The 26,362-nt window shown below is 43.8% G+C and overlaps 2 protein-coding genes across 2 annotated transcripts in view; one reads left to right on the top strand and one right to left on the bottom strand.

The window, feature by feature from the left end:
- The first annotated feature begins 310 nt into the window (after window positions 1-310).
- LOC118361420 (rhodopsin) lies at window positions 311-6,682 on the top strand. The gene is made up of 5 exons (XM_035741358.2): window positions 311-2,503; window positions 3,124-3,292; window positions 5,050-5,215; window positions 5,320-5,559; window positions 5,649-6,682. Exons 1-5 carry the CDS (start codon window positions 2,143-2,145, stop codon window positions 5,772-5,774), a joined length of 1,062 nt encoding a protein of 353 aa, XP_035597251.1. The 5' UTR covers window positions 311-2,142; the 3' UTR covers window positions 5,775-6,682.
- LOC118361418 (plexin-D1) overlaps window positions 3,435-26,362 on the bottom strand; it is a 108,059-nt gene continuing 85,131 nt past the window's right edge. Inside the window, exons 24-36 of the mRNA XM_035741355.2 lie at window positions 25,956-26,086; window positions 22,078-22,276; window positions 21,766-21,912; window positions 21,420-21,576; window positions 21,122-21,225; window positions 20,239-20,302; window positions 18,583-18,617; window positions 17,669-17,773; window positions 17,187-17,350; window positions 16,936-17,083; window positions 14,100-14,240; window positions 11,145-11,219; window positions 3,435-8,625 (exon numbers count right to left, since the gene is read on the bottom strand). Coding sequence (XP_035597248.2) covers window positions 8,509-8,625; window positions 11,145-11,219; window positions 14,100-14,240; window positions 16,936-17,083; window positions 17,187-17,350; window positions 17,669-17,773; window positions 18,583-18,617; window positions 20,239-20,302; window positions 21,122-21,225; window positions 21,420-21,576; window positions 21,766-21,912; window positions 22,078-22,276; window positions 25,956-26,086 — 1,587 coding nt within the window. The 3' untranslated portion in view covers window positions 3,435-8,508. The remainder of the gene's footprint in view (window positions 8,626-11,144; window positions 11,220-14,099; window positions 14,241-16,935; window positions 17,084-17,186; window positions 17,351-17,668; window positions 17,774-18,582; window positions 18,618-20,238; window positions 20,303-21,121; window positions 21,226-21,419; window positions 21,577-21,765; window positions 21,913-22,077; window positions 22,277-25,955; window positions 26,087-26,362) is intronic.

The raw sequence follows: 26,362 nt of genomic DNA, 5'->3' as shown, positions 1-26,362 counted from the left end.
GAATTAACTCTCTCTAGCTTTTATGTTTCACTTATTTTTGTGTTTCTTGTCTTTTACCAAATGTTGCTAGCGGCAGTGCTAGATGTTGTGTTGCTATCTATATGGGAATCCCTCCTCTGCCTGGTGCTGTGTTCTCTGACCCATTCATCCTGTCTTCTCTGCTGTGTTTCCTCTAATCTAGATGTTCCACAGTGAAGACTATGAGCTGCCAGAGCTTCAACTTAACTGCTCTCTCTACTGCTGACTGCCGATCGATGAACCCAACTGACCTCCGCAAACTGGTTTAGAATCACTTAATCCATCTCCCAGTTTGTTAATATATTTTATCAACATTTTATCAACATTTCTACTTGGTTATAATCCAGCCAATAAATATTTATGTTCGATTGTATGCTGATCTGGAATATTCCGCCCATATGCTCACACCCGATCAGAAATACAGTGTAGACATTGTTAATGTTGTAAATGACGATTGTACCTGGAAACTGCAGATATTTTAATGGAATATCTACAGAGGCCCATTATCAGCAACCATCACTCCTGTGTTCCAATGGCACGTTGTGTTAGCTAATTCAAGTTTATCAGGCTAATTGATCATTAGAAAACAACTATTTTGCAATTGTGTTAGCACAGCTGAAAACTATTGTGCTGATAAAAAGTAGCAATAAAACTGCCTTTAGACTAGTTGAGTATCTGGAGCGTCAGCTTTTGTGGGTTTGATTATAGGCTCAAAATGGCCAGAAACAAAGACCTTTCTTCTGAAACTTGTCAGTCTATTATTTTTCTGAGAAATGAAGGCTATTCCATGCGAGAAATTGCCAAGAAACTGAAGATCTGGTACAACTCTGTGTACTACTTCCTTCACCGAACAGCGCAAACTGGCTCTAACCAGAATAGAAAGAAGAGTGGGAGGCCCCGGTGCACAACTGAGCAAGAGGACAAGTACATTAGAGTGTCTAGTTTGAGAAACATATGCCTCACAAGTCCTCAACTGGCAGCTTAATTAAATAGTACCCGCAAAACACCAGTCTCAACGTTAACAGTGAAGAGGCGACTCCGCGATCCCGGTCTTGTTAAATGTTGAGGGGCGGTAGGTAGCATAGTAGTTAGAGCGTTGGGCCAGTAACTGAAAGGTTGCTAGCTCGAATCCCCGAGCTGACAAGGTAAAAATCCCTAAACAAGGCAGTTAACCTAGGCCGTCAAGAATATATTCTTAACTGACTTGCCTAGTTAAAAAAACAAAAATGTCCACACTGTATTTCTGATCAATTTGATGTTATTTTAATGGACATAAAATGTGCTTTTCTTTCAAAAACAAGGAGATTTCTAAGTGACCCTAAACTTTTGAATGGTAGTGTACGTTATTTGAGTGACGAGGTTATGACGATCATTATAGTCCGTAACAAAAGTGCGTCTTTAGCCGATCAACCCAATAGGATTAACAGGATCAGATTACACAGAGCCTATCACACAGATTTACACAAATAGGGAATGTAGACAGTCCATGAAATAACTGTCTGGAACATGATATATAGAAAAAGGTTTGACATGTCGGTCTGAACTAGCAGACTGGTACAGTAGCCTCTTGACATCTAGGATAATGTAAATCTCTGATGACACCATGTTTCCTAGTGCACTACTTTTTGCCAGAGTCATATGTGCTATTTGAGAAGAAGTCTATAAATTGCATTGGTCTTCGTCAGCCTCCTGTAACACTCTCTCCTTAGCAAACTTGATTAAGACACACTTGTGATGATGAAATCATCAGAGGATAACCCTCGAGTATACAGTATATGTCCTAGATGTTCATGAATTATTGTGTGTGTGTGTCCTAAATCTGCCTATGCTGACACCATGCTGAGTTCCATGCACGTCCCTAATCCTAAGAGGGAAGCTCTTAAAAGGGTCTGTGCCCGCCTCGGGGGGGGCAAAGCACACCACTTCTCATCACCAGGATCCATTTCCTCCATCTATCTATCCAACCTTCCAGCTAGAAATAGCTCCTCTTGTAGAAGGCATAGTGCTTTCTCTTTCCTCTCTCCAAATACCAGAGAGGATAGAGAAAGACACAAACTCCTGTAGAGACACATAGACAAACAGAAACACACACACACACACACACACACCCCAACAGCCGTCACCATGAACGGCACTGAGGGCCCAAACTTCTACGTGCCCATGTCAAACAAGACAGGGGTGGTGAGGAGCCCCTTTGAGCACCCTCAGTACTACCTAGCTCCACCCTGGAAGTACTCGCTCCTCGCTGCCTACATGATCTTTCTCATCATCACAGCCTTCCCCGTCAACTTCCTTACGCTCTATGTCACGGTGCAGCACAAGAAGCTACGGACCCCCTTGAACTACATCCTGTTGAATCTGGCTGTGGCTGACCTCTTCATGGTGGTGGGAGGCTTCACTGTGACTCTGGCAACAGCCCTACAGGGATACTTCTTCCTGGGGGTCACCGGCTGTAACGTTGAAGGATTCTTTGCCACTATGGGAGGTAAGTCACGGTGGAGCCTTAGGTTAGGTAGAAGTTGTCGCAAGCTACAGGATAAGATATGTTTGTTCCCATAATGGTTATGGTTAGGCTATGGGGAATTTGATTTTAGATCTGTGGTTTAGAGGAGCTTTTACCGAAAGGGGTGCCCAACTTTTTTCAGGTGTCACCTCAATGTACCTTGAACTCAATGAGTTTAATGTAAGGAGATACAGAACACTAGGGTTAAGTGCCTTGTTCCACTAGGCTACCTGCCGCCCTATAATATGTATATTTGCACCTCTTTTACACACCTGTGTTCTGTGACTGGGGTTGGTGGGGGAAGGGTATTTAATAACTGCAGATGTATAGACCTTATATAATTAATACATTAAGCTCTGTGTTGAAGTAGGACCTACTGTAGTTATCATATCAATATAAATGAGATCACATAACTGTATGAAAACGTATATTTGCCAATATTCTTGGAAGTCACTCACTATACCCTGTGTACTTTTAGATACAGTAGCCTGTGTTCACTGTTAAGTGTTCTGCCTGTGTCCAATATTCCTTAACTGTCTGAATAGTTTCTGCACATGAGCTTTTATACTGTTTATGTCTCTCTAACATGCTGTGTCTCTCAGGGGAGATCGCCCTTTGGTCTCTGGTGGTATTGGCCATCGAGCGCTATATCGTGGTGTGTAAACCAATGACCAACTTCCGCTTCAATGAGAGGCACGCCATTGTGGGCGTGGCCTTCACCTGGATCATGTCTCTCACCTGTGCTCTACCTCCATTGTGTGGCTGGTCCAGGTAGGTAACCCTCTAAATACAGTGCCGTGCGAAAGTATTCGGCCCCTTGAACTTTGCGACCTTTTGCCACATTTCAGGCTTCAAACATAAAGATATAAAACTGTATTTTTTTGAAGTATCAACAACAAGTGGGACACAATCATGAAGTGGAAAGACATTTATTGGATATTTCAAACTTTTTTAACAAATCAAAAACTGAAAAATTGGGCGTGCAAAATTATTCAGCCCCTTTACTTTCAGTGCAGCAAACTCTCTCCAGAAGTTCAGTGAGGATCTCTGAATGATCCAATGTTGACCTAAATGACTAATGATGATAAATACAATCAACCTGTGTGTAATTAAGTCTCCGTATAAATGCACCTGCACTGTGATAGTCTCAGAGGTCCGATAAAAGCGCAGAGAGCATCATGAAGAACAAGGAACACACCAGGCAGGTCTGAGATACTGTTGTGAAGAAGTTTAAATCCGGATTTGGATACAAAAATATTTCCCAAGCTTTAAACATCCCAAGGAGCACTGTGCAAGCGATAATATTGAAATGGAAGGAGTATCAGACCACTGCAAATCTACCAAGACCTGGCCGTCCCTCTAAACTTTCAGCCCATACAAGGAGAAGACTGATCAGAGATGCAGCCAAGAGGCCCATGATCACTCTGGATGAACTGCAGAGATCTACAGCTGAGGTGGGAGACTCTGTCCATAGGACAACAATCAGTCGTATATTGCACAAATCTGGCCTTTATGGAAGAGTGGCAAGAAGAAAGCCATTTCTTAAAGATATCCATAAAAAGTGTCATTTAAAGTTTGCCACAAGCCACCTGGGAGACACACCAAACATGTGGAAGTAGGTGCTCTGGTCAGATGAAACCAAAATTGAACTTTTTGGCAACAAACACAGCTCATCACCCTGAACACACCATCCCCACTGTCAAACATGGTGGTGGCAGCATCATGGTTTGGGCCTGCTTTTCTTCAGCAGGGACAGGGAAGATGGTTAAAATTGATGAGAAAATGGATGGAGCCAAATACAGGACCATTCTGGAAGAAAACCTGATGGAGTCTGCAAAAGACCTGAGACTGGGACGGAGATTTGTCTTCCAACAAGACAATGATCCAAAACATAAAGCAAAATCTACAATGGAATGGTTCAAAAATAAACATATCCAGGTGTTAGAATGGCCAAGTCAAAGTCCAGACCTGAATCCAATCGAGAATCTGTGGAAAGAACTGAAAACTGCTGTTCACAAATGCTCTCCATCCAACCTCACTGAGCTCGAGCTGTTTTGCAAGGAGGAATGGGGAAAAATGTCAGTCTCTCGATGTGCAAAACTGATAGAGACATACCCCAAGCGACTTAGATGTAATCGCAGCAAAAGGTGGCACTACAAAGTATTAACTTAAGGGGGCTGAATAATTTTGCACGCCCAATTTTTCAGTTTTTGATTTGCTAAAAAAGTTTGAAATATCCAATAAATGTCATTCCACTTCATGATTGTGTCCCACTTGTTGTTGATTCTTCACAAAAAAATACAGTTTTATATCTTTATGTTTGAAGCCTGAAATGTGGCAAAAGGTCGCAAAGTTCAAGGGGGCCGAGTACTTTCGCAAGGCACTGTACCTTCCAAATAGCATCTCCTACTAGTCTTACCTTAAATGTCACCTTAAGAACAATGAATGGGCTGATGGCTGGTAGACCTCCGGGGCAATACTTCTGTATATTACATTTCCAAACAAAAATATGAGGTGAATGTTTGTAGGTACATCCCAGAGGGCATGCAGTGTTCCTGTGGGATTGACTACTACACCCCGACACCTGAGCTGGGAAACACCTCCTTTGTCATCTACATGTTCACCCTCCACTTCTCCATCCCTCTGGTCATCATCGGCTTCTGCTACGGCCGTCTGCTCTGCACCGTCCGCGCGGTACGACCACACACACGGTCACTGAGTACCGGTAAACGCACAGGACTAATATATCTCCAGTTAGGGCTCATATCAAAGAACTCTGTGTGTGTCTGTCCATTCAGGCGGCAGCCCTGCAGCAGGAGTCAGAGACCACTCAGAGGGCAGAGAAGGAAGTGACCCGTATGGTGATCGTCATGGTCATCTCGTATCTGGTGTGCTGGATGCCCTATGCCACTGTGGCCTGGTACATCTTTGCCAATCAGGGCACCAACTTTGGCCCTGTCATGATGACCATCCCAGCCTTCTTTGCCAAGAGTGCTGCCCTCTACAACCCAATAATCTACATTCTACTCAACAGACAGGTAACCCAAGCAGAGTGTGTGTGTATGTCTACATAAAGCGGACATAGATAGACGTGTGAGAAAAACCTTCCCTCTCCTCCCTTCTCCAGTTCAGGAACTGCATGTTGACCATAGTGTGTTGCGGGAAGAACCCATTAGGTGAGGAGGAGACCTCCACCGCCTCCTCCAAAACACAGGCCTCCTCCATCTCTGCCAGCCAGGTGGCTCCTGCCTGACCTACGACCCATAAAGCCTGACTCCTTACCTGTCCCAGCCCATCTGTGGACCCACCGCCAAGCAGCAGCCCCCGATAGGCCAATTTTCTCGATTTACCTCTATCTGCACTGCATGGGTGTGCCTGTTGTACCTGTACATATATCCCTCAATGTGACCAAAGCATAACAAACCAAGAAACAGTGCTTAGTTGGCTTCATCAATCGTTTACTGGAGTTGGTAGAAGTTGCCTCAAACCACTGATAAAGAGTCAGATTATTTTACTCCCCTTTTAAAGGTTATGGTTAGGAATAGGGGTTGCATTGTCTGATACCAGGTCTGTGGGTTAGTGCATCTTGACTTCTACCTCAAGCACTTTAAGCAGCACCTCTGGGTGTCATTTTGGTGGCTGTCCAACTAAACACGTTCCATGGGCTCCCCTTCCATTAAAACACATACAATCATTTAGTGTTGTGAAACCTTCAAATGCCACAATACAAAAAAACCTATGGCAACTTTTGTTTACATAATTGTTCATCTTATGCCCCTTAAATACGCTTTAAAGTATCCATTAAAAAAATTAATACTTAGGGTAAAATACATTTTAAATTGGTTTAGATTGTGCCTACCATAAAGCATTGAGGAGACCTCTCCCCTGGTTTCTGTGTCTTTCCCATGATGAGGCTGAACGGGTTAGTTCTTAACACTTGGCTCGGAAAAGGTCCTGAATGTAAACAAATGGACCTGCATAGAACCTCTGCAGAAAGATGACACCTCCTGAGAGTGTGTGTGTTAGTGTGCGTGTGTGTATGCGTGTATGTTTAAAAGCTCTGGAGACAGGACTAGTGTTAATAATGTAAAGATTAGGATGTTGTACGTGACGTGGAAATAAAGTTGTTAAATGTCCTGGAATAAAAATGATGATAAAAATATGAGATCTTTCTTTTTCATAGCTGTTTCTTTCATATGGGAGCATTTACAGTACTAGCCTTTCAGAAAAAGTCCAGATGCCCATTGGGTTGTTGGGTGGTATGCACAACCAATCAAGACAGCACAAACAAAACTCTACAGTACATTGCTGCCCTGTGGTTTAAAAATTTAAACTTTTCTCAGTTTACATAGGACTAGGGCCTAGATTCAGTCATTAACTGGCGATAGCAGACACCAGCATAGCAGATGTTTTGGCAATGTCAGAGGTGAAACTGCTAGAGCTGTCAAATCGGTGAGCAGCTGCTCTTGCGATCGATCGTTGCCATGAAAGCCAAAGCGCTAGAAGTTCAGAATGAGAATATGTAGGCTATATAGATATAATTATGCTCAAATTTATAAATCATCCAATGAAATCATGAGCATTTCTATCATCCTAATCCAGGTGTAGATTATATCTCACATTCCAGTGTTCAAACTTGTAAATAAGGCTGCATGGGATTTTGGTTAATGCAACTACGTGCAGCCAATGGCAATGTCCGCTTTAGGTATAATGCCAGGAGCCACTTGTGGATATGACAGCTCAAACTCAGTTCCCATACAGCCAAAACAACCGCTATGCGGATGTTGGCTAAAGCGGATTTGATTGAATCGAGCCCTTGTTATTGATGAAAACAGGAATTGAAATATGATTACGAAACTGACATTTCATAACATTTTAAAGCTTTGTAATAGCATTTACTTTCACAAACTCTGACAATAGACACAAGTCATTTTGGCATCACAAGTACAGTCATGTCAAACAGTTCTTCCTCTTTGATTAACTGAAGGTCATAGTTCTACTCTAAATTTCCCGCTTGATCATAATCAATCTTCGTTCTCAGTCACTTCCAAAACAGATCAACCTGTCTTCACATGAACACATCCAATGTAATTATATAGAGTCCAGTCTCTTTGCAAGCAGGTCTGGCACATGAAACGTCACCTAAATAAATCACCTAATTATACTCTCTACTCCTCCATAACCCATCACCAACTTGCAAAGCCCATTGGGACTTGTAGTTCAAAGCATCGGTGGAGTTCTTTGCCCATTCCACCAATCAAACCTGAGAACAGTGCAGGTTATAAGAAGATGGGAGGAGTTTCTCATTCACATATCATTGAACAGGCCACTCAGAAAGCATTATAACTCAGCTATAAATATTGCTATGGACATTTATCATACAGTACAGTGCATCATTGGCTCATCCCCCTAGAAAAAGGGGGTCAGTGCGTAAGATGGTTGCCGGGGAACCAGGTCCCAGAGGCGGTGACGTCATCCAGGTCCATCTCCAAGTGCCTAACTCCACTATGCTTCAGGTCAAAGCAGTGTGAAACCAGAGTGAGATTTAAGCCAGGTGTGAATAAGCAGGAAACCAGCTTGGGGTTATATCCATGTGTCAATAGAAGAGTCAACACAGTCAAAGGGAGGATCCAGAGATTCTATATTTGATATAAGGGATGTGGGTATCAATTCCTCGGTATATCTAAAGCAATTGCTCAATACAAGGTACGTTTCTTAGGACATTTCTTAATCCATGGTACAGTGCTCCCAATCAGGTTTCTGAGGCAGTCTTGGGTTAGGGGTGGTACAGTAAAGCTCAAGCTGACATCTCTTCCAGTCTTAAAGCAAAATCTTTCTTAAAGCAAAGAGTTCCTTTCTGTCTTTGGGCTCTATAAACAGTAGGGATATGTGGAGGGTAGACGGACTGGGGGTTTCCTAGGTCCTTGGACCCCGGGTAGGGTGGAGGCAGCCAGGGGGAATAGGCTGGAATCTGGGTTGGGGGAGACTCAGGCCTCACTGCTGCACTCATAGATGTTGTCTTCCACCAGAGCAATGACCTGCTCAAACTTGTGGTGCAGCTGAGTACGCTTCGCTGTGGGGTTGGACTCAAGAGCACTCACCACCTAACAGAGAGAGAGAGGGAGAAGGAGAGCGAGAAAGAAACAGTTCAGACAATGGCCAAGTAAGCAACCTTTACAACACGTATCTACCCACAGTTAGAGAATGAGAGAGAGAGAGAGAAATAGAGAGACTCATTTCAGTAACCCTCAAGTGTTCATGCATTCTGCAGCACAAGACAGAAACTCAACCAGCTGCCCAGCCAGAGAAAGAGTACTTCAGCAGTTCTTCAGCCTTCATGCATGACTCTCTCCCCACAAGAGCCTTTACTGTTCACATACAGTGGGGCAAAAAAGTATTTAGTCAGCCACCAATTGTGCATGTTCACCCACTTAAAAATATGAGAGAGGCCTGTAAAATTTTCATTATAGGTACACTTCAACTATGACAGACAAAATTAGAAAAAAAATCCAGAAAATCACATTGTAGGTTTTTTTATGAATTTATTTGCAAATTATCGTGGAAAATAAGTATTTGGTCAATAACAAAAGCTTCTCAACACTTTGTTATATACCCTTTGTTAGCAATGACAGAGGTCAAACATTTTCTGTAAGTCTTCACCAGGTTCTCACACACTGTTGCTGGTATTTTGGCCCATTCCTCCATGCAGATCTCCTCTAGAGCAGTGGTGTTTTGGGGCTGTTGCTGGGCAACACAGACTTTCAACTCCCTCCAAAGATTTTCTATGGGGTTGAATCTGGAGACTGGCTTGGCCACTCCAGGACCTTGAAATGCTTCTTACGAAGCCACTCCTTCGTTGCCCGGGCGGTGTGTTTGGGATCATTGTCATGCTGAAAGACCCAGCCACGTTTCATCTTCAATGCCCTTGCTGATTGAAGAAGGTTTTCACTCAAAATCTCACGATACATGGCCCCATTCATTCTTTCCTTTACACGAATCAGTCGTCCTGGTCCCTTTGCAGAAAAACAGCCCCAAAGCATGATGTTTCCACCCCCATGCTTCACAGTAGATATGGTGTTCTTTGGATGCAACTCAGCATTTTTTGTTTTTACCAAAAAGTTATATTTTGGTTTCATCTGACCATATGACATTCTCCCAATCTTCTTCTGGATCATCCAAATGCTCTCTAGCAAACTTCAGACGGGCCTGGACATGTACTGGCTTAAGCAGGGGGACACATCTGGCCCTGCAGGATTTGAGTCCCTGGCGGCATAGTGTGTTACTGATGGTAGGCTTTGTTACTTTGGTCCCAGGTCATTCACTAGGTCCCCCCGTGTGGTTCTGGGATTTTTTGCTCACCGTTCTTGTGATCATTTTGACCCCACGGGGTGAGATCTTGCGTGGAGCCCCAGATCGAGGGAGATTACCAGTGGTCTTGTATGTCTTCCATATCCTAATAATTGCTCCCACAGTTGATTTCTTCAAACCAAGCTGCTTACCTATTGTCTTCCCAGCCTGGTGCAGGTCTACAGTTTTGTTTCTGGTGTCCTTTGACAGCTCTTTGGTCTTGGCCATAGTGGAGTTTGGAGTGTGACTGTTTGAGGTTGTGGACAGGTGTCTTTTATACTGATAACAAGTTCAAACAGGTGCCATTAATACAGGTAATGAGTGGAGGACAGAGGAGCCTGTTAAAGAAGTTACAGGTCTGTGAAAGCCAGAAATCTTGCTTGTTTGTAGGTGACCAAATACTTATGTTCCACCATCATTTGCAAATAAATTCATTAAAAATCCTACAGTGTGATTTTCTGGATTTTTTTTAATCATTTTGCCTGTCATAGTTGAAGTGTAGCTATGATGAAAATTACAGGCCTCTCTTATCTTTTTAAGTGGGAGAACTTGCACAATTGGTGGCTGACTAAATACTTTTTTGCCCCACTGTACTATTTACAAAACAAAATGCCTGTGCTGCCTTTCATGCCTGCTAGTTGTCATGCGTTCAGTGGGTGTTACTGGCAGCATGTGAGAGGGCTGTGTGCGAGAATGTGTCATTCAGAAGTGATTCATAGAGAGTCCCAGAGAAACCTCTGAGTGTTAGAGGGCACTTTGGTCACTCCACTGCAGGAAAGTGTTTATAAGGGGGAAATGTGCCTTAAAATGTTTTGTGCAACTGGCTTAAAGTTAAGGAAACTTTAAGGGAAAAAGGTGAGGGGAAAATTCATTTAAGCTGGTACAGGAGAATGGCAGGTATAACAGCAGTTAAACCCATGAGGGTCCTCAGACATTATGATGAGGGTTCTCAGACATTATGATGAGGGCCCTCAGACATCATCACTGTCTGAATCATTCCACGGAACAGTAGGTGTGTGTGTGTGTGCGCAGGTCTTTTTCGGGTCTGGGTGAAAGAGGGTGTGTGGGGTTGTGAAGAGGCCGTTATAGATCTTTAAAGAAGCATGTGATCACCTGTACTGATGCTTCATGCCCTGATACTCATCTCTCTCTTTCTCTCTGAAACTCTAAACTCCATGTGGAATATAGACTGTGATAAGGCTGGAGATAGGGCCAGTTTAAACGTGTCAAACAGCTCATCCAGGGCAGAGGTAGTGGGAGAGATAGCGGATCTTACCTGGTTTCTGTATTTCTTGGCGTATTTGTAGATCTCCGTCAAGGCCAGGTTGGTATTGAACTCGTTTCTGTATTTCTGTAACAGAGTGAGCGTATCGTTCCGATATACAGTCAAAAGTTTGTATACACCTACTCATTCAAGGGTTTTTCTTTATTTTTACTATTTTCTACATTGTAGAATAGTAGTGAAGACATCAAAACTATGAAATCACACACATCGAATCATGTAGTAACCCCAAAAAGTGTTAAACAAATCAAAATATATTTTATATTTGAGATATTACAAATAGCCACCCTTTGTCTTGATGACAGCTTTGCACTCTTAGCATTCTCTCAACCAGCTTCAAGAGGGAGGTACCTGGAATGAGCTTCAAATAACAGGTGTATCTTGTTAAAAGTTGATTTGTCAAATTTCTTTCCTTCTTAATGCATTTGAGCCAATCAGCTGTGTTGTGACTAGGTAGGGTGGTATACCAAGTCCATATTATGGCAAGAACAGCTAAAATAAGCAAAGACAAATAATAGTCCATCATTACTTTAAGACATGAAGGTCAGTCAACAGGGAACAATAGGTAGGGTGGGTAGGGTGGTATACCAAGTCCATATTATGGCAAGAACAGCTAAAATAAGCAAAGACAAATAATAGTCCATCATTACTTTAACTTCTTCGAGATAGGGGGCGCTCTTTTAATTTTTGGATAAAAACGTTCCCGTTTTGAACAAGATATTTTGTCACGAAAAGATGCTCGACTATGCAGGTAATTGACAGCTTTGGAAAGAAAAAACTCTGACGTTTCCAAAACTGCAAAGATATTATCTGTGAGTGCCCCAGAACTAATGCTACAGGCGAAACCAAGATGAAGTTTCATACAGGAAATGCCCCAGATTCTGAAGGCGCTGTGTTCCAATGTCTCCTTATATGGCTGTGAATGCACCAGGAATGTGCCTGACCTTTGTGTCGTTTCTCCAAGGTGTCTGCAGCATTGTGACGTATTTGTAGGCATATCATTGGAAGATTGACCATAAGAGACTACATTTACCAGGGGTCCGCCTGGTGTCCTGTGTCGAAATTATTGCGTAATCTTTAGGTCCATGCGCCGTTCCATTTCATCAGAAGAGAAAGTCAACTGCCACAATGGATTTATCGTCGATAGATATGTGAAAAACACCTTGAGGATTGAACCTAAACATCGGTTTGCCATGTTTCTGTCAATATTATGGAGTTAATTTGGAAAAAAGTTCGCGTTTTAATGACTTAATTTTCATTTTTTTTCTTACCCAAACGTGATGGAGAAAACGGAGCGATTTGTCAACACAAATAGTCTTTTTGTAAAAACTGAACATTTGCTATCTAACTGAGTCTCCTCATTGAAAACATCTGAAGTTCTTCAAAGGTAAATGATTTTATTTGAATGTTTTTCTGTTTTTTGTGAAAATGTTGCCTGCTGAATGCTAACGCTAAATGCTATGCTAAATGCTACGCTAGCTATCAATACTGTTACACAAATGCTTGTTTTGCTATGGCTGAGAAGCACATTTTGAAAATCTGAGAGGACAGTGTTGTTAACAAAAATCTAAGCTTGAGAGCAAGCATATTGATTTAATTTCATTTGCGATTTTCATGAATAGTTAACGTTGCATTATGGTAATGAGCTTGAGGCTGTATTCACGATCCCGGATCCGGCTCGTCGCAACAGGTTAAGACATGAAGGTCAGTCAATAGGGAACATTTCAAGAATTTTGAAAGTTCCTTCAACTGCAGTCGCAAAGAGCGCTATGATGAAACTGTCTCTCATGAGGACCGTCACAGGAAAGACCCAGAGTTACCTGTGCAGCAGAGGATAAGTTCATTAGAGTTAACTGCACTTCAGATTGCAGCCCAAATAATGCTTCACAGAGTTCAAGTAACAGACATATCTCAACATCAACTGTTCAGAGGAGACTGTGTGAATCAGGCCTTCATGGTCAAATTGCTGCAAAGAAACCACTACTAAAGGACACCAATAAGAAGAGATTTTCTTGGGCCAAGAAACACAAGCAATGGACATTAGACTGGTGGAAAGCTGTCCTTTGGTCTGATGAGTCCAAATGTGAGATGTTTTGGTTCCAACCGTTGTGTCTTTGTGAGACGCAGAGTCAGATGACCTCCGCATGTGTGGTCCCCAACGTGAAGCATGGAGGAGGAGGTGTGATGGTGTACGGGTGCTTTGCTGGTGACACTGTCAGTGATTTATTTAGAATTCAAGGCACACTTAACCAGTATGGCTACCACAGCATTCTGCAGCGATATGCCATGCCATCTGGTTTGCGCTTAGTGGGACTATCACTTGTTTTTCAACAGGACAATGACCCAAAACACACCTCTAGACTGTGTAAGGGCTATTTGAGCAAGACGGAGAGTGATGGAGTGCTGCATCAGAAGACCTCGCCACCACAATCACCTGACCTCAACCCAATTAAGATGGTTTTGGATGAGTTGGACCGCAGAGAAAGAAAAGCAGCCAACAAGTGCTCAGCATATGTGTAGAACTCCTTCAAGACTGTTGGAAAAGCATTCCTCATGAAGCTGGTTGAGAAAATGCATAGAGTGTACAAAGCTATTGAGGCAAAGGGGAGATACTTTGAAGAATCTCCCATATAAAATATATTTTGATTTGTTGAACACTGTTTTGGTAACTACATGATTCCATATGTATTATGTCATGGTTTTGATGTCTTCACCATTATTCTACAATGTAGAACATAGTAAAAATAAAGAAAAACCCTTGAATGAATAGGTGTGACCAAACTTTTGACTGGTAGTGTAAATCCGTTAAACAAAAGAAATTCAAAGAGTAATACATGAATTAATAGTGTAGCATTGTTGAATGCAGTGACAGTCTGCCACCAAGGATAACAAATTAAAATCAATCAATCAATCAATCATATATTGATCTGTCACCCCTCGCTCTCTCACCCGTGACTCCTCGGCCAAGTGGGCGTTCATCTCCTGCTCGCTCAGTGGCGCCATCTCCTGGATCTGCTTGTAGTAGCACTGCACCCTCTTTTTGTACTCTGGGATCTCCTTGGCATACAGCAGCTTGTTGGTGGGAGAGTCCTGAAACAAGACACAGGCCTATTTAGTCAAAGTAACCTCTATGGAGCTTTTAGTAATTAACCAAACTAGTTCTGTCCTTTACCACTCTCCTGACCACGACCAGTAGTATGACAGTGCTCAGTCCAGTGTATGGTGAGTGTGGTCTATGGTCAGTGAGTTGTTAATGAGACTGTGGGCAGCATGGTCTGTGGTCATAATGTAGTTGGTCTATGGTTGGTCTACGGTCCATGGTCATAGTGAGTGGTTGGTGTTATCAGTGTGTGAGTATGTCAGCACCTCCTTGTGCTGAGACAAAGAAGGGAGGGCCCAGGGTTTCCTCTCCTCACAATAGGAAAGTTAAACAAGCCATATCCACAGCCATAGAGAACCAGGCCAGACATAACAACCCTTCATTCTACTTACATCTGCTACTTCTCCAAGTTACTGACAGCATTTACAATGGTACTGAAAGCATTATTCAATCACTAAGGTACACATACAAGGTATTGGGTTGAGCTGAGCATACAGATATGTAGGCTATGCATTTGCGTGTGTGGTATCGGAGCTAGGAAGACTCCAGCCACTGCCCCTCCTCCTGATAGGGATCCCTCTCTTCCTGTCCACAAGGTCATTTCATTTCCTGTGGTTCCTCCATCTGCCTGACGACCCCCCTTGACCCCTAATAACCGCCCACCCCCTCCATCCCTACTGTATGTCTGCAGGCCACCAGATAAGGTTTTCGTGGAAGCAGCTTCGTTTCCAAGCCCTCTCTCACCCCTGCAGAGCGATATCCTATCCTGTCGCTACACACGCACACTTGTGTAATTATACTTGTGAGGACTTTTTTGGGATTCCCATTCAAAGTCCTATTTACCCTAAACCTGACCCAAACCCAGGTTTTGTCATACTCGGTCCTTTTGGTTTTTGCCCTAGCACTACACAACTGATTCAAATAATCAACTAATTATCAAGCTTTGGTCATTTGAATCAGCGTTAGTTAGTGTTAGGGAAAAAAAACTAAATGTGCACACCTTGGGTCCCGTGGACCGAGTTTGGGAAACGCTGCCCGAACCCTAGTTCTAAACCTAACCTGTAAGCCTAAAATAGTCTTTTTCTTTTTAGGACTGGCCAAATGTCCGATGAGCATCGGGATGTGAGCATCTAGATGTTTTTACGGTGTGTTTCTTTGTTTGTGTGTGTTTCACATGCTTGAGGTGCTTGCATTGGGTCTTTGGCAATGAACAAGTGGAATAGATCAGCATTGTTTGACAAATATCTCCAGGGAGGAAGTCAGTCAGAGAGACAGGAAGCAGTGTGTATGCTAGGGGTCACAACGTCCGAGGGATGAGACTGATTTGTGGGGAGTGAGGGTACTGAAAGACACACACACACACACACACACACACACACACACACACACACACACACACACACACACACACACACACACACACACACACACACACACACACACACACACACACACACACACACACACACACACACACACACACACACACACACACACACACACACAATTCCTGGTGCTCATGACCTTGGTTGAGCAGACTGGGCTGAAATAACATGAGGAGAGGTAGACAGAGCTGACGGACTGACTGGAGAAAGGAGGGGAGGGAGGTTGGCAGGGACTGGGGAGGAAACTGGGGATTTCTGCACTTGTCTTTTCCTACTACCACTGACTTTGCTGGTAACTATTTTGTTGAGGGTAAATGTACGTGTTAAGACAGTGGTATGTAGTTGTCTCGCCTAGCTATCTGAAGATTCATTCAATAATTGGAAGTTACTCTGGATAAGAGCGTCTGCTGTCAAAAATGTACCTATTTGCTGTAGGTACTGTAGGTACAGCAGTCTTGCGTATTTGTAGCCTTTTGGGTACCCTAAGTGAGATTTGGGTAACCAAAATTGTCTGCCTCTTGACAGTGGAGAGAAAAATGTACCCTTTAAAAGGAAATATCCAGCAATTCTACACATTATGCCATTATGCGTAGAGAAAATATTGCAGTTTTAAAGGAACTCGGAACAGGAAGATTTGTTGATAGAACTATTAAAAGTGAGAAAAAAAGGTCTAAACTTCCCAGAATTCTTGAAGCACCCCAGGATTCCGACAATGAGTCGTTTGTGTTTCCTGCAGTTTTACACATTTTGCCATGGAGTGAAGAGAACATTTTGCAATTTTATAAGAAATATCATGCAATTCTACTTATTTCACCATGAGGCAGAGATATATTTTTGCAGTTTTAAAGCACATTTCCTGCAATTCTACTCATTTTGTCATGACATGTGTGCCCGGTCGGTATTCGGCCATAATTACTACAAGTTTAGATAACTGGCTAGACTAACTTACAATCTAAAAGTTGTTAGCTGACATGACTAATTGAGTGACTGTCAAAAAAAGAGAAAATCTGCTGATACACAACCAAATTTACAATTTACAACTTATATATTCTACTGTTATAACTCTCAACAGTAAGTTGAGACCCCGACTGAGTTCCAAAGAACTGAGGGGCGCTAGCGGCCGGGGGCCCTAAGCGACTGTTGATATGTAACCTTGTCTATGAGTGTGTGTTTACCTAGCAGTGAATATGTTTATGTGTGTATGCATGTTTATGTGTACTGTATTACATGTGTAGTGTACTGTATCACATGTACCATAAAAGTGTGTGCAATGCATGTGTGAAGTGTTTTTGTGTCTCACCTTGCCCAGCTGCAGGTCTGAAATGGAGCAGGCGTCTATGAAGGCCTGGGCGATGACAGACAGACATGCGTCCATGTGATCCGTCTTGTCAATGTCAAACACAAACTGAGGGTTCTTCAGGATGTTCACCCAGAAACGCAAAGGTAAACTAAGGAGATGGGAAAACATTCTGTGAGCTTCAGAAAACATTTAGCATTAGAGGTACTATAGAATTGATGAGTAGATGATCCGATGTAATCTAGTTCCCCTACCTGTTGGTCTTCCAGATGTGCAGGGTGTCGGGGTCGGTGATGCCCCTCTTGTCCGCCTGCTCCTCCAGGAAGTCAAAGAAGTATTTGATGGCCAGTGGGGGACGTTCTGCAGGAATACTGAGGATGGCCTGGAAAAGGTCGTCCAGGAACTTCTGCAATGTTCCCTACGGAATCACAACACAGATGGGATCAGACACAGAACCAGAACTGGGATCAAGATGGATTGTTTGGAATTCCAGGATGATGTCACTGTAAATAGAACTGGTAATGGGATGATTCATAATGATTAAGGAGTGATGCCTCTGGTTTAGCCAGCTACTCTGATTGTCATGCCAAACTGTTTAGGCTCACGATTGGACATGATAAGGAGTTGGCGAGCTGAAGCAGTAACAGACCCAAACTAGGCTGGCACTGCTTTCTGTCACAGCATTGTAGACTGCAAATCGTTCAAGATGGCTGTCATGTATTTTTTATTTTCTGACCTTGGTGGAGAGGAGGCGTGTCAGGTAGATCTCAGGGAGGACCTTCTTACGGTGACTCTGTCTGTGGGACTTCTTATTCTCAAACAGCTCATCATGAGGCAGGACCTAGATGGGCAGGGGGCAGAGATTAGAGGTCAGGGTACAAAAACATCCATTCAGCACCATGGGAAATTACCTCATTCTAAACGGGAATCTACTGTACTGTAGGTGTGACTAACTTTTGACAGGGAGATTAAATTATAATTTTTGTGTTATTTTTGGAAAGGTTCAGTTAATACGTCTTCCATTTCAAAAGGTTTCTCTTATTCTTGCCTCATGAATACGACCCAGGAATCACAGTGGGATTTATGAGGTATGACTAACATGATGTCACTTTATGAAATACTGCAAGTTGGAAAAGTCTGGAAAAGTCTTACGCAGTACCAGTATCATGTGACATGCTCCTACAGGTCTTAGCTAGGACAGGGCTATGGAGCTGGGGCAGAAAGACACTGGCGTTTGTCCTCTACTGAGCCTGTCAACAAGCTCCAGTCCAGGCCAGCACACCATAATATGAAGTCCTACAACAAACAACTGCACAATAAAAATGACTGAAGCAAGAACTCATGTCAAACCCAAAGTCATATCTGAGTTTTTTTCAATGGCTAATGTGCTATTAGCGCTGTCATGTCCTTGCTCCAGCTTTTCTACAAGCACACGCACACTCAAACTCTTACGAAAGTATGTAGTCAGATGTATTGCTCAGGCCTTCACTGTGTCTGTCTGAGTTAAATTGAGCTCTCTCTGAGACCAATGGGGCCGATAACAGAAGGAACGGGGTCAATAGGGGTGAATGAGAAAATCAAATAAAATCAAATCAAATCAAAAGAAAGCTCTTTGTCCATGTGTGTGTGAGTGAGTGTTTCTGTACTTACCAAATGGACATATTTCTCTGTGTCCAAGTCTTTGGCTGCAGAGGGAGAGAAAAAACAGAACAAAACAATCAGAAATCAGAGGAGAGAGAGAGAGAGAAATCAGAGGAGATAGAGAGCGAGAAAATGGCAGTTTGAAAAAAAGAAGATTGGAGGAGGGAAGGCGAGTGAAAGACAGTAAAAAGGAAAAGAGAGAGTATGTAAGAGCCAACGATTCAGGTGGATTGGGAGCTGAGTGAAAAAAAGAAAGATTATGAGTGAAAGAATGAGGGAGAAAAGCTGAAGAGAAACAGACAGAGTTTGTGATTGGTGCTGGAGCCAGTCTAATGAGTTTACAAAGCTCAGGCACACACACACACAACCCCCCCCATGGTGACTGTGCTCTCATTACTCCAGGCCTAGCTTTGTCTGGCAGACAGGTTTTAGGCCCCGGTCCCAGTCCAGACCCTCTGAGGTGATCACAGAAAGGGGTAAATGTGTTTTACATTAGCCAGGGTTTACTTCACATCCATTTAGCCTGTTTCTGGCCCAATATGACTGAGAAGAGAGGCCCTAATCATTAGGGTGGACAGAGCGGGTCTGTCAGAACTAAGATCTGTTCTGGGTGAGGTTAGCAGACCCTCCCAAATGTTGACGTCACAGTAGAGAATCATCTGGTACAGGGAACACTCCCCCTCCTGTTTCATCTGGGGCTAGATATCTGTTCATGCTTATGGCTACTGGACATCAACCATGCTGTAGAAAGGTCTAAATGTCTGGTTGGCCCTGTCCGGGGGTATAGTCGGACGGGGCCACAGTGTCTCCCGACCCCTCCTGTCTCAGCCTCCAGTAATTATGCTGCAATAGTTCATGTGTTGGGGGGCTAGAGTCAGTCTGTTATATCTGGAGTATTTCTCCGGTCTTATCCGGGGTCCTGTGTGAATTTAAGTATGCTCCCTTTAATTCTCCCTCTCTCTGATGACCTGAGCCCTAGGACCATGCCTCAGGACTACCTGGCCTGATGACTCCTTGCTGTCTCCAGTCCACCTGGTCGTGCTGCTGCTCCAGTTTCAACTGTTCTGCCTGCGGCTATGGAACCCTGACCAGTTCACCGGATGTGCTACCTGTCCCAGACAGACTCGCTCGCTCTATCGCACCTGCTGTCTCTAACTCTGAATGATCGACTATGAAAAGCCAACTGACATTTACTCCTGAGGTGCTGACCTGTTGCACCCTCTACAATCACTGTGATTATTATTATTATTTCCTGCTGGTCATGTATGAACATCTTGGCCATGTTCTGTACCCTTTCTAGGGAGTTTTTCCTAGCCACCGTGCTTCTACATCTGCATTGCTTGCTGTTTGGGGTTTTAGGCTGGGTTTCTGTACAGCACTTTGAGATATCAGCTGATGTAAAAAGGGCTGCATAAATATATCTGATTGATTTATTGATTGATGTACTGTGTGTGTGCGTGCATCCGTGTGTGATTGATTAAGCGAGACTGCTACGGCGTGTTTTATGGCGGGAAATGTATGTATGTCGGTGGTTTGATGTGTGAGTGTGTGTAATATGCTCAGGATGAAGTAAGTGTGTGTGGTTTTATCATAATAAAGTTCCTATTTTTCTGAGCATTTAGGAGTGTGTGACAAGGTGACAGAGAGTGTGTGTGTGTGACCTACCTCTCCCCAGGGTGTTGTCTCTCTTGTCTTTCATGCTCATGGCGAACGACGCCCCCTCTGGGATCTGTGGGAGGGTTCAGAGGTCACAGGGACAGGGGTGAGAGGGGGAGCACGAGAACTGGATCATTATCTGCTGCCTCAGGGTATGTGTGTGTGTTCGGGTGTGTGTGCGAGTCTGAAGTGGCAGGGTGGCTCCAGGGGGGCTCCAGGAGGGTTCCAGGGGGGCTCCAGGGGGGCTCGCTGGGCTCATTAAAGTCAACACAGGGAAATGGATTGAACAGCCTTGCCAGTGAACCGAGACTGTTAGTACACACTGTGCCTCACTGCCTTCACAACTCAGCACTAACTTAACAGAGCACGTAACAGCACTGGTAAAAGGGCAAAGGTTATAGGTCACCGCCCGACTGTTTACACACACAAATACACTCAGACACACAGAATTACTCTGACACATTACAAACATGACAAGAAACTAGAAAATGCCAAGATCTCCAATTATTTTTTTTACACCAAGACAAACACACAAATACCCACCACAGACAATGACAGATACAAATAAAAACAGAAATCACACAAAAACATACAACATGTGTATGATGACATAAACAAACACACAGTCACAGAGGGGCACCACACACACATACTGTATCAACACCCATCTGTATGCAAACACAGATAAACAGAATGTGGCACTCCTTGGGCAGTCAACATTTACAGTGACTTCTCACCCTCACCTCTCTGTTACTTCCACCCTTGCTGTGAGTGTGTTAATGTCAGGGAAAACACACAGACACAGGGGCCACACACCACGCACAACCTCACTTATGCATCCACTCATGCAGGCACAGGTGAGCTGGTGTGTGTTGTGGGAGCAGAGCCTTGCCTGGTAATGCGTGACTGTGTTGAGTTTCTTCCTGCCATCCTCCATCACTGAAGTGTTATCCAGGTCCTGGAGGATCCTGCTGTTACTACCAGACGCAAACCATTCTACAGCACAGCAGAGAGGGGGGACGAGGAAAGGGACAATGATGTTATAAATGTTCAAATGCATTTGGCCATCTATTGTATAAGCTTCATGTCAGTTGTGCTACAAAGCAAGAGTTGATCAGGGGTCCCTTTCAAAAAATGTATTTCTCAATCAATCTAAATAAAGGAAGGAGAATAAAATACAGTTCGCTCACCCAGGTCTACGTCCTCTGCCTGGGGCCACTGCGAGAAGGGCAGGTTCTTATAGAAGGCATCTAGAATCTTATCCTTCACCTGGCAGATGGTGTCTGTGTTCATCACCCTCACGGCCAGAGAGTCCATCCCACAGCCCTGGAACGAGACGTTGATGTTCTGGACACAAAGAGAGGGAGGACATTAGAGTAGGCAGGGTAGGTCACTATTTAATTAGGACATTATAAACAGGATTATATAGAGTTGAATGATTGACACATGATACATGCATACAGCAAGACTTTTAGATTTTTTATTAACCAATCAGTGGTCAGTATATGAAATCAGCATTGCGGTGTTGTGACTGACCTGTGGCTTGGCCTCAATGTTCTCTCTGAGCAGCCACTCCTCGTTGAGGGTGTACCGGGCCTTCCCTGTGATGGCGTCTATAGAACCCTTGTTGATCTGCTGCTTGATGGCACACAGTAGCAGGAAGAAGGGCTCGCCCACTGTCTCCTGAAGAAAACATCACAGTAACATGTTAAAAATGTAACAGATAGCTTTGAGAACCGAGGGATGATGTTTCTCAGTAACATTCTCACTACATTGACAGTGGATCCTCATGATTTGATAAAAAAGTCAAGGTGAGTCTCGTATTTTATCCCACCATCCTTCCCACACCTTGAGGTAGCTGTACATGCAGATAGACATCCAGTTGGTGAGCATCTTCTCCACCACAGACTCTGTGCGTCGCAGCATCAGCTTGGGGTTCTTGGCGGCCGAGGCGTCGATCAGGTCCACCAGCAGATCCTTCATAATGCTGGTGTAGTACTCCAGTTTACCATGGAGGGCGATAGTGAGCAAGGATGCCAGGCTACACCTGAGGAAAGAGAGACAAAATAAAAACACCAAAATGTGTATGAGAACAGAGTACAGAGACATACCCAATTCATGCAAGAGGATTTACTCCCCGCACCTGAGAACACACAGAGTTATGTAGTTCAGAAAGGAAATACCACTTGTACATTTAACCATTTATTAGAAAAGATAACCATGCATAGTATTGGCATTAGCAAGAGACACCAGCGCATGTGTGCGTGTGACATCTGGCATTGAGGAAGCATGTGTAGAACTGGTCAACTTCAATAGACCGCATGTAAGTAGAGTGTCAATACATTTGGTGTAATATCAGCTGATGCCACCACACTGGGGTTTCCCTTCTGAACTGGCTCCGCTTTATTTCTGAGGTGATTTCCATAACAAAGAGCCTTTCATCCAGGAGACCAGGTAGGGGAAATATTATAGCTGCTGTGTTGCTTAGCCTGGAGAGGGAGGGAAGTGGTTTGGTCTCAGGTAACCTAATGTAGCAGGAGTAAAAGAAATGCCTGAGTTCCTAAATCCAGTTTTCAGCGGAAAAGGAAGCTAGGTTGAAGATATCCCTGAGAATTGGATGCATCCGGTTGTTGGCAACTACGCTAAGGGTGGGACTCTGGAATATCCCAGTTCTTTGAAGAGCCTTCAGAACAACATTGTTTTTACACAGATATGCTGAGGTGTTGTATGGAGCTGTCATATTCTACACATAAACACTTTGAACTGGGAAGAGGTGGATACATAGGATCATTAGTTAGGGTCCGATTCCGACTTAGGAAAGTGTTTGACAATGGTCCAGTCATTGTAAAGCGTGCACCAGGCTCCAGATTTACCTGCTATGTGTGTTCTCCTCGTTATGGCGGACGTGACAGAATAACCCACCAGTTTGTCTCTGTGAATGGTTTGTCCTCTGACAAATCAACTGTAAATTTCGGTGTTCCTCAAGGTTCCGTTTTAGGGCCACTATTGTTTTCACTATATATTTTACCTCTTGGGGATGTTATTTGAAAACATAATGTTAACTTTCACTGCTATGCGGATGACACACAGCTGTACATTTCAATGAAACATGGTGAAGCCCCACAATTGCCCTTGCGAGAAGCATGTGTTTCAGACATAAGGAAGTGGATGGCTGCAAACTTTCTACTTTTAAACTCGGACAAAACAGAGATGCTTGTTCTAGGTCTCAAGAAACAAAGAGATCTTCTGTTGAATCTGACAATTAATCTTAATGGTTGTACAGTCGTCTCAAATAAAACCGTGAAGGACCTCGGCATTACTCTGGACCCTGATCTCTCTTTTGAAGAACATATCAAGACCATTTCAAGGACAGCTTTTTTCCATCTACGTAACATTGCAAAAGTCATAAACTTTCTGTCCAAAAATTATGCAGAAAAATTAATCCATGCTTTTGTCACTTCTAGGTTAGACTACTGCAATGCTCTACTTTCCGGCTACCCGGATAAAGCACTAAATAAACTTCAGTTAGTGCTAAATACGGCTGCTAGAATCCTGACTAGAACCAAAAAATGTGATCATATTACTCCAGTGCTAGCCTCTCTCCACTGTCTTCCTATCAAAGCAAGGGCTGATTTTAAGGTTTTACTGGTAACCTACTAAGCATTACATGGGCTTGCTCCTACCTATCTCTCTGATTTGGTCCTGCCGTACATACCTACACGTACGCTACGGTCACAAGACGCAGGCCTCCTAATTGTCCCTAGAATTTCTAAGCAAACAGCTGGAGGCAGGGCTTTCTCCTATAGAGCTCAATTTTTATGGAACGGTCTGCCTACCCATGTCAGAGACGCAAACTCGGTCTCAACCTTTAAGTCTTTACTGAAGACTCATCTCTTCAGTGGGTCATATGATTGAGTGTAGTCTGGCCCAGGAGTGGGAAGGTGAACGGAAAGGCTCTGGAGCAACGAACCGCCCTTGCTGTCTCTGCCTGGCCGGTTCCCCTCTTTCCACTGGGATTCTCTGCCTCTAACCTTATTACAGGGGCTGAGTCACTGGCTTACTGGGGCTCTCTCATGCCGTCCCTGGAAGGGATGCGTCACCTGAGTGGGTTGATTCACTGATGTGGTCATCCTGTCTGGGTTGGCACCCCCCCTTGGGTTGTGCCATGGCGGAGATCTTTGTGAGCTATACTCAGCCTTGTCTCAGGATGGTAAGTTGGTGGTTGAAGATATCCCTCTAGTGGTGTGGGGGCTGTGCTTTGGCAAAGTGGGTGGGGTTATATCCTTCCTGTTTGGCCCTGTCCGGGGGTGTCCTCGGATGGGGCCACAGTGTCTCCGGACCCCTCCTGTCTCAGCCTCCAGTATTTATGCTGCAGTAGTTCATGTGTCGGGGGGCTAGGGTCAGTTTGTTATATCTGGAGTACTTCTCCTGTCCTATTCGGTGTCTTGTGTGAATCTAAGTGTGCGTTCTCTAATTCTCTCCTTCTCTCTTTCTCTCTCTCGGAGGACCTGAGCCCTAGGACCATGCCCCAGGACTACCTGACATGATGACTCCTTGCTGTCCCCAGTCCACCTGGCCGTGCTGCTGCTCCAGTTTCAACTGTTCTGCCTCATTATTATTCGAACATGCTGGTCATTTATGAACATTTGAACATCTTGGCCATGTTCTGTTATAATCTCCACCCGGCACAGCCAGATGAGGACTGGGCACCCCACATAGCCTGGTTCCTCTCTCGGTTTCTTCCTCGGTTTTGGCCTTTCTAGGGAGTTTTTCCTAGCCACCGTGCTTCTACACCTGTATTGCTTGCTGTTTGGGGTTTTAGGCTGGGTTTCTGTACAGTACTTTAAGATATCAGCTGATGTACAAAGGGCTATATAAATCAATTTGATTTGATTTGATTTGATAAAAGGACCAAGCAGCGTGTTAAGGAGGAATGGACCTGGGTACTGTCACGCCCTGACATTAGTTATCTATGTTTTATGTATTATTTTGGTCAGGTCAGGGTGTGACGAGGGTGGGTATGTGTGTTTTTGTCCTGTTTAAGGTTTTTGTATATCTATGGGGTTTTTGTATGTCTAGGTAATGTAGGTCTATGGTGGCCTGAATTGGTTCCCAATCAGAGGCAGCTGTTTATCGTTGTCTCTGATTGGGGATCCTATTTAGGTTGCCATTTTCCATTTTGGTTTTGTGGGTTATTGTCTATGTGTAGTTGCCTGGCAGCACTCACGGTTCACGGTCATTTTTGTTGTTTTGTTAGTTTGTTTAGTGTTCTTCGTAGAATAAAAGAAGAATGTATTCTTGGTCTCGCTGCACCATGGTCTCCTCGTTATGACGAACATGACATACAGTGCATGGAGACTGCTGTTGTTTCTATGGAAAAAAGAAATTAGATGCTTTTTCCACTTGAAACCGTCAGGTTCGCTCCACCTTATTCATGGTTTCCTGGCATGTAAAACGGAATTATGAGGGAATTAAGTCAAGGTCAGTAAACCGCTTATCTGTAGACACACCTCTGCCACACCTTAATTTCTTAGATCTCTACCCCGAACGAATAGCGTGCTATTCTCATGCTTAAGTTCAAGGTCAGAATACGCATAGAGAGAAATGCATAAAAAGGGAATGACGTTCCATTTTCGCATGTTTAACTTGGGTTGGAATTGGGGCCTTATGCAGTAACAGTGTTTTGGGTTTGAAGTGTGCATGGTTGTCATGATTTTCATGGTTACCTGTCGCGTACGGCAAAGTCCTTCTGTTGCTCCAGCGCGTGGACGAAGGTAACCAGGAAGTGCTTGTTGTTGAGAAGAGTGGAGAAGAGAGTTATGCCCTCTTCCATGTTAGGCTTGGCTGTGTTAGAGGGCTGGAGAGACAAAGAGAATGAGAGGGAGTTACAGTATGTGTATTGAACCAACCTGTTCAGTCAGTCTCCTCCCTAACCCAAATCCACCTCATAACTTAATTTGATCAGGGTATGATCACTAAAAGTCATTATGCAGTTTCTACCTTTCACCAGAGCTGTGTGAGAGAGAGCTTTCACCAGCTCTCTCTCACACTCTCAGCCTAGTTAATGAGATGATATCCTATCTAACGGTGCATCTAAGCAGTGCTCTGATAAAGTCTTCCCCCTGGACTGCAG

Source organism: Oncorhynchus keta, unplaced genomic scaffold, assembly GCF_023373465.1.
Source record: "Oncorhynchus keta strain PuntledgeMale-10-30-2019 unplaced genomic scaffold, Oket_V2 Un_scaffold_584_pilon_pilon, whole genome shotgun sequence".
Taxonomy (NCBI): Eukaryota; Metazoa; Chordata; class Actinopteri; order Salmoniformes; family Salmonidae; genus Oncorhynchus; species Oncorhynchus keta.
This window is presented reverse-complemented; position numbering and strand designations above follow the sequence as displayed.